The sequence below is a fragment of the Osmerus eperlanus genome, unplaced genomic scaffold (assembly GCF_963692335.1).
Source record: "Osmerus eperlanus unplaced genomic scaffold, fOsmEpe2.1 SCAFFOLD_653, whole genome shotgun sequence".
NCBI lineage: Eukaryota > Metazoa > Chordata > Actinopteri > Osmeriformes > Osmeridae > Osmerus > Osmerus eperlanus.
This window is the reverse complement of record NW_026911657.1, coordinates 3970-16677: the sequence shown is the minus strand read 5'-3', so window position 1 is coordinate 16677 and position 12708 is coordinate 3970. Positions and strand designations below refer to the sequence as shown.

General features: G+C 49.4%; 1 protein-coding gene and 1 long non-coding RNA gene across 3 annotated transcripts; both read left to right on the top strand.

Moving 5' to 3' along the window:
- The first annotated feature begins 3910 nt into the window (after positions 1–3910).
- LOC134016384 (uncharacterized) lies at positions 3911–5517 on the top strand. The gene is made up of 2 exons (XR_009929493.1): positions 3911–4509; positions 4578–5517. It is a non-coding gene; the product is annotated as an uncharacterized LOC134016384 (long non-coding RNA).
- Positions 5518–5682: 165 nt separating this feature from the next.
- On the top strand, positions 5683–11670 carry si:dkey-32e6.3 (uncharacterized). Of its 2 annotated transcripts, XR_009929492.1 has the most exons (6): positions 5683–6110; positions 7102–7496; positions 8409–8599; positions 9096–9228; positions 9443–11455; positions 11488–11670. XR_009929492.1 is itself a non-coding variant. In XM_062455754.1 (5 exons), exons 1-5 carry the CDS (start codon positions 5756–5758, stop codon positions 9617–9619), a joined length of 1251 nt encoding a protein of 416 aa, XP_062311738.1. In that variant the 5' UTR covers positions 5683–5755; the 3' UTR covers positions 9620–11670. The 2 variants fall into 2 exon arrangements, 1 of the variants encoding a protein (XP_062311738.1); XM_062455754.1 differs by having other exon boundaries at positions 9443–11670.
- Positions 11671–12708: the final 1038 nt, after the last annotated feature.

Below are 12708 nucleotides of genomic sequence, written 5' to 3'. Positions count from 1 at the left end.
GGTACCTTACGATTGAAATTGATTCTTGGGGTCACGAATCAATTAAAAATCGATTCACGTTTTTTAGGGATTTTTTTATCCCCCCAATTTTTTTTAATAGAAATAAAAAAGATTTTTTACATTTGTGAATTGCTAGAAAACTGAATCGCGATTCAAATGTGAATCAATTTTTCCCCCACCCCTAATTCTTTCCTGCACTCTCTCTCTCTACACACACAAATTCTCAACACACACACACTCTCTCTCTCTACACACTCTACACACACTCTCTTCAGCAACACATATGTTCTCCACAGGGGAGGGGGATGTCGAGGGAGGAGAGTGTTGGTGGGTGTATGACACTCTAGACCAGAACACTGTACAGCACATGGGCTGTGGGGAGAAGGGGTGGGCCTGTGTGTGTGTTTTGGGGGGGTGTTGAGTGAGGCGGAGGGTGTGGCAGCCTGTTGGATCTCTGTGTGATGTAAGTGGGGGGGCTGTGTGTTGCAACACCTGTGTACTTACATGAATGTGTCCCTGTGAGAACCATCTCAGCTTGGGACTCCAACACTGTTCTGTTTCCTCTGGGCTTGCTACACAACCGGACCCTAGTTTGAGGAAAGTTAGGTTTAGTAAGAAGTTATGGTAGGTTAGTTAAATATGGTGGTAGGGTAGATTGAGTTTGGGTTAGTTAAGGGCAGGGAAGGTCAGTTAAAGGTTTGGGTTAGTGAAGGATAGGGTTGGGTAAAGTGAGGTTTGGGTCGGACCGCACCCTTGCCCAGAAGCTGACGCAGGTTTCCGCCAATCGCAGGCCGCTCTAATATGGCAGGAACTGGAGGAGGAAGAGGAGGGGCCAGGGCGGGGCCTGTTCAGCGCTCTGCGCAGGAGAGGAGGAGCCAGGAGGAGAGAAGAGGAGCGTCCGCAGGGGGCGGGGACTCACAGGAAGCCTCACAGGATCTGTTCTGACGACGACTGCGTCCGCTACTTTGTCCTGGGCACCCTGGCTGCCCTGTTCGCCCTCCTGCTCAACCTGCTGTTCAACCTGCTGGGGAGGCATGGCTGAGGCTGGAGGCTGAGGCTGGGGCTGGAAGCTGAGGCTGGGGCTGGAAGCTGAGGCTGGGGCTGGAAGCTGGGGCTGGAAGCTGAGGCTGGGGCTGGAAGCTGAGGCTGGCTGGTTAGAGGCTGGATGGCTGGTTAGAGGCTGGCTGTCTTTTTATACAGTCTGTCTGACTGACTGACTGGTTCTCCAGCTGTTTCAGACCTCATTTTTAAACAGGAAGAGACATGTCATGGAAGCTTTCTGATGACACTGGATACCTGGATTGATATGACTGCCGGATTGATACAAATTCTTTATTAGAATATTACAGCAGGAAACCGAGCACTCTGTGATCCGTCATACCGGATCACAGACATGTATCAGAGGGTCGTTCAATAGTGGTAGCCAACAATACAGTGGAAGTCTTTATATAGATTCATAACATCTGGTCATTTCTATTCAACAATCAATCAATAAAAACGTCAGTCACAGTCTCCAGACACAATAGAGTGACAGCTGAAACAACAAACCCTCAGGACCTGATGTCCAAAGCTCCCCCAGGTGATAAGACCTCTCAAGTTGCACTTCTGTTCAGTAGTTGACCATCCAAATGGTCAACTGTCCTTTGTGGGGTCATGTATATCTTAAGTCCCCCAGACGACCTCTGGTCAAACTCATCTCCATTGTATCAAGATAGAAGACCGTATAAGATGCTCCACCCATCGTCCAGGGAAAACCCCCTGACTAGAATAATGCAAGCATGTTGCAGTCAGGGCTGCGTTTCAAGCATGTTGCAGTCAGGGCTGCGTTTCAAGCATGTTGCAGTCAGGGCTGCGTTTCAAGCATGTTGCAGTCAGGGCTGCGTTTCCCGATAATGATGGATTGTAGCAACGATCGAGCAAAATAATGAAACCATCGATATTTCTTACTTGCGTTTCCCAAACATGCTCGTAAGGAGTAAGCTAATCTATGCGCTTTCAAGAGCTACGAATTTTCAAGAGACACTTTAGCTACGGTGTCTTTGGGAACAGCCCATAAAACTAAAATTTGTCGTACGATGGATTCTACAATCAACTTAGGCTTACGAAGCTTTGGGGAAACGCACCCCAGGTCTGATCTCAGGCTCTGGTCCACACCCTGACCCTTGACCCCCTGGCATATGACCCCTGCAGGTGTCACATGGGAAGGGTTAGTGTGCATGCAGAATCGTCAGGATTCTGGCCGCTAAGAGTGAACATGGATCCAACTGAAAATTATATATTTTTAAGGGACACTTCACCCTATAAAATACAACATTTATTTTTATTTTGGGGTGAACTGTCCCTTTAACTAAGTTCTAACCTTTAGCTGTACTTGAAGCGTAACATGAGAATGAACTTTTTAACTCGGCATGTGATGAATGTCCTGAGCTTGGGTGACCTCGTCACAGCCTGCTGTCTGGGGCCAGTCCTGCACTGTGTGCACACAGCCTGCTGTCTGGGGCCAGTCCTGCACTGTGTGCACACAGCCTGCTGTCTGGGGCCAGTCCTGCACTGTGTGCACACAGCCTGCTGTCTGGGGCCAGTCCTGCACTGTGCACACAGCCTGCTGTCTGGGGCCAGTCCTGCACTGTGTGCACACAGCCTGCTGTCTGGGGCCAGTCCTGCACTGTGTGCACACAGCCTGCTGTCTGGGGCCAGTCCTGCACTGTGTGCACACAGCCTGCTGTCTGGGGCCAGTCCTGCACTGTGTGCACACAGCCTGCTGTCTGGGGCCAGTCCTGCACTGTGTGCACACAGCCTGCTGTCTGGGGCCAGTCCTGCACTGTGTCACACAACCTGCTGTCTGGGGCCAGTCCTGCACTGTGTGCACACAGCCTGCTGTCTGGGGCCAGTCCTGCACTGTGTGCACACAGCCTGCTGTCTGGGGCCAGTCCTGCACTGTGTGCACACTGAAGAAGTAGTCAGACAGGAAGTCAGCCATCTGCATCTGGGTTAGCAGGACAGGAAGTTAGCCATTGTTATTAAGTAGATGCTCAGTCCCTCTTCCAGAGTATTCCATCTCTCCCCCCGGTCTCTCTCCCCCCTGTCTCTCTCTCGTCTGTCTGTCTGTCTCTCACCTGTCTCTCTCTACCTCATTCCCTTCTCTCTGTCTCTCTACCATCTCTCTATCTCTATCTCAGTGGTCTGTAATAGGGATTGTGTTATGATAGATATGGTGCTGTATACTACTACAGTTGTTAGGAATCTAACCATCCACTACCGCCCCCTGGCCTGTCATCATGTGTGCAAGATCATGCAATTATACTGTAAGTCACATTTTTATTGTCCCTTTTATGTCATTTGAACTGTGAGCGTTGCTCGACTGTGTCTAGTGTCGTGACGACAGTAGGTGTTCATATCATAGGTGTTTTCTCTCTGCATTCTCGCGTCGACTGATTTGAAAATGAATGTAGCCCAGTCCAGAGTTTCAGTTAATCCTATTGGCTGTATCCAGAGTTGTATTATGAATATTCAGTCTCTGGTCACTGCTTGCCCTAATATGTATTTAACAATTATGATTCTTCTATGGATAATACTTGATCAGAGAATTATATTTGAATATTTATTGTTAATGAATAACACCATAAATGCTTGTATAATGTGTATTGACTTGTATGATTTTTGTTTTGTTTTGAACAGTAATGTAAGTGTGGGGTTGAGAGCTGTGTTGTGTGTCCTGGGTGAGCCCTGGTGGGGGGGGGGGGGGGGGGTCAGATCATGTACAGGTGCCTCCATCTCAACTGCACTGAAATTAAAGCCATGTAACGCTTTTTAAATAAACTCTCAATCTGATGTCATCAACGTTATTCATTCAGCCGATCGGCTTCCACAGACCTGTTGCCAGGGGTTACAGAGTAATTATCGCAGGAAGGGGATTGTATTTGCTTGTGTGTCTGTTTCATTCAGATGGAGAGGGGAGTCCTGAGAGGGACTGAAGGGAAGCCAGACAACAAAGCTGATCTAAATAACCCTGGTTTATTTTGCAGGCATCTAGCCAGGCCCTGTTTGGGACAGACCTGGACTCAGACGGGGCCCCCAGTCTGAGCAACGAGGTGACCTCTGACCTCCAGGCCCACTCCGCAGACTGCACCTCTCCGTCCTACAGCAATATGGAGGAGGTGGACTAGCGGCGGGGCCAGGGGCAGAGGGGCGGAGCCTGAAAGATCTAGAAGGTTCTGGAAGAGTCCCAGCCAGCGTGGATGTTGGAGCAGCAACGCGTGGCCTCTCTATCTGCTGCTCATCTGCTGGAGAGACACTGCAGGGCTCACTAACTACCTGGACATCCATAGTGTCCCTCTCCCCCATCTGCTGGAGAGACACTGCAGGGCTCACTAACTACCTGGACATCCATAGTGTCCCTCTCCCCCCCACACACACACACACCCTCCAGCCCAGGAGTGCAGGGCTGGGGGGCAGGCCCTGCTGGGGGGCAGGCCCTGCTGGGGGGCAGGGTTCCCTGGAGCCCCCCCTGTGGTGTGCTGAGCTGTAGTTGTGGGCAGACACACGCCAGACAGACTTGCCGACACGTGTGTGTGTAGTAAGTGTTTATAGTTATGCTCACTCATCCTGTATAGTTCTGTTTCTGCAGTGTACACACACACACACACACTGGTGTGTTCTCATAGCCCCCAGGTGGTTATAGAGGACGCAACACAGATCTGGATCTGTCGTTAGTTGGTAACTGAACCTTTTTGTTTTAACTCCCCCTCCGGAACACTGCTAATCCTTCACTTGGCCATGCATCCCATAATAGTCATCCTCGGTGCTCCCATGGAAACCAACAGCAGCTCCTTGTCTTAACAAGCTGCAGCAGTTCTGAGGGAAGAAGACTCGTCATTGAGGTGTGGGGAAGAGCTCGAGTGGGTTTCTGTATTCACTTTCTACTTGCCTGGCCTCAGGGCAGCAGGTGTGGTGCTCCACCTGGATAGAGAGGGCAGCAGGTGTGGTGCTCCACCTGGATAGAGAGGGCAGCAGGTGTGGTGTGGAGCGAAGCTGCTGCCCCCGAATGCAGCTCAGAGGACGTGGCCCCGCCCCCAGGCTCCGCGCCCTGGCCCCGCCCCTGCCCTGTGGCCCCTAACCCTGTCAGGCTGTTCCAGCGTGCTGATGTACGGGTCTTCCTGTTTGTGTCCTATTGGTGTTTTGGGGGGTTGTTTTCTTTAGCTTGTGGTGCCCTTGATCCTGTGGATACATTTAGTTTGTTTTGTTCAAGCGAGAGCACAGCTTGGTTGTGTACACTGTAAGGTGCATGGTTGCATGAGGGCACTCCCTGGTCCCAGGGCTAGACTGCTGTTACTCCCCATTCTGCTACTTTTTGTTGTTGTTTTTGGATTGAATCTGTTTGTGCACAGTCTTGTACACCCGCTCCCTCTATTCCTGTGTTTTCCTTTTGGGCTAAAAATAAACATTGGGGGACATGCAGAATGCTTCTGTGAATATGATATAAATGGTTAATATAAATAAAACCTTTTTGAGAAGCTACATTATAAAGTAAAAGTGTTTCTCTGTGCAACGACACTGAATCCAAATAGAACTTCAAGGTCAAGTTTTGTAAACATGATTATTCATTAATTAATTCAACATGTGATGTTCCCGCGGTACCCTGACGAGGGCAGTAGACTGGTTTCCGTTGAGGAAAATGCAACGTCATCAGAATGAGGAAGTAAACAATGTACGTTGCTGAGTCAACGAGAGAAAAAGCCGGTTGAGCGATGAGGACATGACACAATCGCCGTCCAACACTGTTAAAACACCTTTTTTCGTCACCAGACGGTTTTCCTCAGATATGTCCGATAGCGCCTCGACACGTGACGGCCATCTCTCTTCCTACATGAAAGACGAAGTCGGTTTAGATGATGAACCGGACAAGAACGGGACGGACTCTGTCGTCGTTACGGAAGACGCACTCTCCGTTTCAGTTCCTCGCTGGTTGTCCCTGAAAAAGAGGAAGTTAGTCCTTCACGTCGACCTCAACAACACCATTCTGGTGTCAGATGCCGTGACGGGACAAGGGACGGTGGCGGCATTGGAGTATTTCCTGTCCTCGGTGACTTGGGGTCGCGTGACAAAACGAGGTTAGTGTCAACCTGGTCGTAACAAGCTCTGGTTAAACTCCTCCATAGAAACACCCTTATCCCCGCCATCGAATTGCAGACTTTTTAGTGGCATGTCTGGCTTTAGCAATGGTGATGAAAAATGGTCAGGGTCGGCTGTATACAAAATGCCCCCTTGTGGAAACCAATGCCCGCCCTTCCGATTTGTTGTAGAGCCGAGCCTGGAAGTGGTCAGTTGAGCGAGTGAGTCAGAGGGCCTGGAAACAGAGCCCCGGTAGATCAGGTGAGGGAAGAAGGGATTACTAGTGACACAGTGAAAGGCTACATGTGATACTGTCTACTGCCAAGTACGCTTTTATTCATTTAGCAGAAGTTTTTGTCTAAAGCGACATACAAATCGTGCACATAGAATGTCATCAGAAGTCAATAGGATTAAGATTTCGGTGGTCAGTCAAGGAATAGTTTTTAGGCGCATTGTTTACCCGGCGTAGTGCAAAGTAACCTCTCTAATCGTAATCTAATCTCAGATACCATGCACGATGATCAAAAACGAATACAATAGTTCAACAAATAGCATCTCATTGAACAGATGCCTTGCGAAAGGCTCCCGTAACTTAATCATTTTGTAGTGTTTGAGGGACAGAAAGAGAGGGAGAGGAGGAGGAGAGAGGGAGAAGAGGAGAGAGGGAGAGGAGGAGAGAGGGAGAGGAGGAGAGAGGGAGAGGAGGAGAGAGGGAGAAGAGGAAGAGAGGGAGAAGAGGAAGAGGAGGAAGAGGAGGAGAGAGGGAGAGGAGGAGAGAGGGAGAAGAGGAGAGAGGGAGAAGAGAGGAAGAGGAGGAGAGAGGGAGAAGAGGAGAGAGGGAGAGGAGGAGAGAGGGAGAGGAGGAGAGAGGAAGAAGAGGAGAGAGGGAGAAGAGGGGAGAGGGAGAGGAGGAGAGAGGGAGAGGAAGGAGACCGTTGTCCCGGCATCACCTGCCTCCTCCCGTCTAAACCCCGCCCCTTCTCTCCCTAGGTCAATGGGAGTGGACGAGCGATGCGCCCTCCCTCCTCCCACCACATGAGGGCGCTGTCAGCTACTACTCCCAGTTCGGACGCATGGCCGGCTTCACGCGCTCCCCAGATGGACGGCGTTTCCGTGGTGTCCTGGAGGAGCACTTGGATCTGCTGCGCTGGCCGGAGGGCCGGGGGGCAGAGCCGGAGCTGGCAGTGACGGGGGAAGATGGCCGCCTGTACCACTGGATCCTGCCCTCCTTCTTCCAGCTGCTCAGGGACCTGGTGGAGGAGGGCAGGGACTTCGCTGTGCTCTTCAGGACCTTCGGCAGCGACCTGCCCCGCGTGCTGACCGCCATGTCCAGGGCTCTCACGCAGGGGAGACACCCCCTGTTCCCTGACCTGCCTGACCTGCAGGTGAGGGGGGGGAGGAGGAGGGAGGGGGGGAGGGGGGGGCGTTTATCATACATCAGCCCGTGAGATGCTTCACCAGGTCTGGAAGGGTCAGACACATTTGTAGAAGGCTGGTTTCAGTTTGTGTGTGTGCGTGTGTTTGCCTGAGTGTGTGTCTGTGAGTGTGTTTGCCTGAGTGTGTGTCTGTGAGTGTGTGTGTGTGTCTGTTTGTGTGTGTGTGATTCTGTAGTGGGTTCATGACCCCATCTTTACTGTTGGGGGGGGGGAGGGGGGGGAGGGGGTCGAGGGGGAGGAGGAGGAGGAGGGGGGGGAGGGGGAGGTGAGCCCAACCCAGTATGTTCCCTTTACCAGTTAGCTTACTGGAGCGGAATGCATTGATTTCTGCAGAGGCTGTGTGTGTGAGTGTGTGAGGTGGCTGTATCTATCTAGAAGTCATAATCTGTCTCTTGTCAAGAGCTGATCATGTATCACCACAGAGGGGGGGGGGGCTTGTTCTGTCTGAGTAATGTTCTCCAGTTCTCACTACATGTTGACAGTATTCTCAGGACATTTTCTGTAAATGGCAGTTTTTCCTCAAAAATAGAGATAGAAGCACTCCTACAAAGCACACACACACAGATACACACATACAGACACACACACACACATATACACACACACACACACACAGTAACCTGTGGATCTGTGTTAAATGCAGACTGTGATAGCTGGGAAGTTGTTGACTGTCAAGTACGCATGAATCATTCATAAGGACCAGAAAAGGTTTAGTCAACATTATCTCTGTTTATCTCCTCCTTCCCCTCTCCCTCCACCGTCCTCCTCTCCCCCCTCCCCTCCCCCTCATCTACCTTCTCTCTCCTCCCTCCTATTCCTCCCTCCATCTCTCCTCTACATTTTCTCTCTCCCCCCCCCCAGCTGGGAGTGAACGTGACCCCCGGGCAGATTCGCTGCAGCAGGAAGGAAGTCCTCCTCACTCGTTCTGCGGAGCGTCTGTCCTCCAGGGGGGAGGAAGGGGGGAGGAGGGGGGAGGCTGGGGGAGAGAGAGCCTTGTATCGCTACCTCAGCTCTGTGCAAGGTCTGGGGGGCTTCCAGGACCACTTCGACTGGTACGTGGTCACACACACACACTTAACCCTTGTGCTGCCTTCGGGTCACATGACCCAAAGGTTCATAACGAACCATCGTTGTGTTTACCCAATTTTACCCAATACAAAAACAAATTAAAATAATTTTCTTTTAACCTTCGCAATGTGGGGGGTCTGAGACAGCCCGACAGTTAAAAGAAAATGCTTCACTTTGTCTTTGTATGCGGTAAATCTGTCGCAATACGACGGTGGGTCACAATGACTGATGGGTCAGAATGACCCGAAGATAACACAAGGGTTAAACACACACCATGGTTATATGATTGGATACTGGACTAAGACCCATTCTGTATGTGTGTGTGTGTGTGTGTATATATATATATGTGTGTGTGTGTGTGTGTATATATATATATATGTGTGTGTGCGTGCATGTGTGTGTATATATATATATATGTGTGTGTGTGTGTGCGTGTGTGTGTGTATGTATATATATATATATATATGTGTGTGTGTGTAGGTGGTCCAGGAACACCTACTCCATGCAGGGAGGGAAGCCTCTGTGGGTGGATCCCTTCGATCAGGACGTTCAGCACATCTTCATCGATGACAACATCCGCCAGAACGACCAAGACACCATCGTCCATCCCAGGGTACACAGAACATTGTGTGTGTGTGTCGCTTCTTCCTGCTCCAGTTCATTTTTCTGATTCATCCACGGCTACACATTTCTGAGAACATTTTTTTTTATTGTCTAATCGGGCATCCTCCTCCTCTCCTGCCCTCCTCCATCTCCCATCCCTCTTCTTCTCCATCTTCTCCCCTCTCTCCCTCCTCCCCTCTCCTGGTTGTGTTGTGGTTCTGCAGGTGTTTGTGGACCCAGGGGGCAGCGAGACTCGAACCGCCTGCACCACCGAGCTGTATGACCTGTGTCTGATCCAGACCGACCTGCTCAAAGCCATCTCTGACCCGGGCTACTTCACCAAGCGCGTCCGCGTCTGCCTGGAGAACTACGACAGGAACCTCCAGCAAGGGTCGGACTAGAGGCCCTCCCCCCTCCTCCAGCGCCCCTCTCTGCTGGCCACGGGGGCACAGGCTGTCCTGAACCACAGCTATGCTGAGGCTCAAACACAGACGTGTGTCACTTCTCTGGAACGTGACAGTGTTTACATACACTGAGGTCTAAACCTTCTGTACGTCCCTGAGCACAGCCTGGGTCTCTCACTCACACACACACACACACACACAACCATTCAGCCCTGGTTTAACCATGACCAGCCATGCTCCTCCTCCTGTTCCTCCTCCTCCTCCTGTTCCTGTTCCTCCTCCTCCTCCTCCTCCTGTTCCTCCTCCTGTTCCTCCTCCTGTTCCTCCTCCTCCTCCTGTTCCTCCTCCTCCTCCTGTTCCTCCTCCTGTTCCTCCTCCTCCTCCTCCTGTTCCTCCTCCTCCTGTTCCTCCTCCTGTTCCTCCTCCTCCTGTTCCTCCTCCTCCTGTTCCTGTTCCTGTTCCTCCTCCTGTTCCTCCTCCTGTTCCTCCTCCTCCTGTTCCTCCTCCTCCTGTTCCTGTTCCTGTTCCTCCTCCTGTTCCTCCTCCTGTTCCTCCTGTTCCTCCTCCTGTTCCTCCTTCCTTCCTGCTTGTGGATGTTTCCTTGGCAGGTTTTCCTTCTTTAAGCACTTTGTTTCCCTCGAAGAGATGGGGGATTGACTTGAAGAACTTAGTTTTATAGAGAAACAGTCAGCTATCCAAACAACCAACATTAGTGCAAAGCCACTATTTCTGACTTATTATTATTATTATGTTCAAGTTATCAATAACTGACTTTGAGAGAAGTTAAAATCTAAATCACTGGATGGTTGCACTGGTACCGTAAGCTACATATTTAATACTTATTTACTTCTAATGCACTATTATGTCAGCCATAATCATGTGTTTGTAATAGTTTAATTTGTTCATATTGGATATAGGAAACACACTGTAAGTGTTCACTTTGTGTGTGCGGTTTGAAAAGAAGGATGTTACTTTTGGAGGGTGTACTGAGGCTTGGAGAGAGAGAGGTTTCATTTGATGTTTACTCGTTAGAGAAGCTGCTACAATTTATGCAAAAACTTTGTATTTATCTTCTGTTATCAGTGAGGGCATTCAAGTAAAACTGAGTTACAATCGTGTGATGTGGGTGTGAATATACTGTAGCTTAGTGGTTAGAGCATTGGACTGCAGATCAAGAGGTTGGAGATTCGATTCTACCTCTGTAGATTCTACCTCTGTAGATTCTACCAGATAGAAGCACCTGCTAAAAGATCCACACAAACAGGCCAGACATGAGATGCTGTTATAGTAGCAGCTCATTCTGACATGCTGAAACTGAGACACTGTCGGTCACATTATTTTATTCATTCAACGGATGCTGTTATCCAACACAGCGTGCAAACAGTTCCTAGGATGCTGTTATCCAACACAGCGTGCAAACAGTTCCTAGGATGCTGTTATCCAACACAGCGTGCAAACAGTTCCTAGGATGCTGTTATCCAACACAGCATGCAAACAGTCTCCCTAGGAAGTTCAGCAGAAGATCCCAGATCTGAGGTGTTTAGTTGTGACAGAGTGAAGGAACGGGCTGTTTCTCTGTTTCCAGGGACGAGGAGGAGGGGGGCAAGGAACACACTTCTGATTGGGGGAGGGGCCTGTGGCGTTATGGGATGTGGTTGCCATGAGACGTGTTGTTGCTAAGGCACATTCGGTCCCTGTGCTAAGTGGGGGGGACTCAGGCCAGAGTAACCATTGTTGATTCTGACAACTTTGTGTGGGTACGCTCAGAGATTCTGACAACTTCTTGTGGGTACTCTTGAAGATTCTGACAACTTCCTGTTGGTACGCTCGAAGGTTCTGACAACTTCCTGTTGGTACGCTCGAAGGTTCTGACAACTTCCTGTTGATACTCAATAGGCTAGTATACAAACACCAAACAAATATCCAATCAACTGCGTATCTGTTGCTATGCAACAAGTTGTTAAACTCATGGAGTGTTTATGAATCAGGCCCCTTCAAATCGAAGAGTTTTCTTATACAACAATAAACATTTAAAGGACTGAAATTTGTGAGTGTGTGTATTTTCGCTTAATGGCAAAAATAACACGAATAACGGAAGTGACCCATTGTGTGTAAATTGACCAGTGGTTGTATTTCTTACTAGCTCATCTGTTATCCTGGCTGCTATGACAACATCAGACCTGGTAAAGAAACTCACAAAATGATGTCATAAAATATTCCCTTTCTCACAGCTGTGATTAACGAGATTGGCTGGTTACAGGTCTGTGCCATCTTTGATCAATCCCGTAATGTAAGTAGAGTACAGTATAGTAGAATATACGCGCCATATAGGGGGGAAAGTTAGGACAATTCCAAGGCCCCCTTTTTTTTATGGGGCCCAAAATTCCGTACAGTAGAGCAGAGCACAGTAGAGCAGAGCACAGTAGAGCAGAGCAGAGTAGAGTACAATAGAGCAGAGCACAGTAGAGCAGAGCACAGTAGAGCAGAGTAGAGCAGAGCACAGTAGAGCAGAGTAGAGCAGAGCACAGTAGAGCAGAGTAGAGTACAAAATATTTTTGGAACCTTCAGAAAGGTTTTTTTTTCCCCAACTTTTTTTCTGCACACAGTGAAAGGAGAGAGGAGGAGAGAACCCCAGAGCAGATCAGACTACAGTAGAGTATAGTAAAGCAGAGCAGACTACAGTAGAGTATAGTAAAGCAGAGCAGACTACAGTAGAGTATAGAAGAGAAGAGCAGACTACAGCAGAGTATAAAAGAGCAGAGCAGACTACAGTAGAGTATAGAAGAGAAGAGCAGACTACAGCAGAGTATAAAAGAGCAGAGCAGACTACAGTAGAGTAGAGCAGAGCAGACTACAGTAGAGTAGAGCAGAGCAGACTACAGTAGAGTATAGTATAGTAGAGCAGACTACAGTAGAGTATAGTAGAGCAGAGCAGACTACAGTAGAGTAGAGCAGAGCAGACTACAGTAGAGTATAGTATAGTAGAGCAGACTACAGTAGAGTATAGTAGAGCAGACTACAGTAGAGTATAGTAGAGCAGAGCAGACTACAGTAGAGTAGAGCAGAGCAGACTACAGTAGAGTATA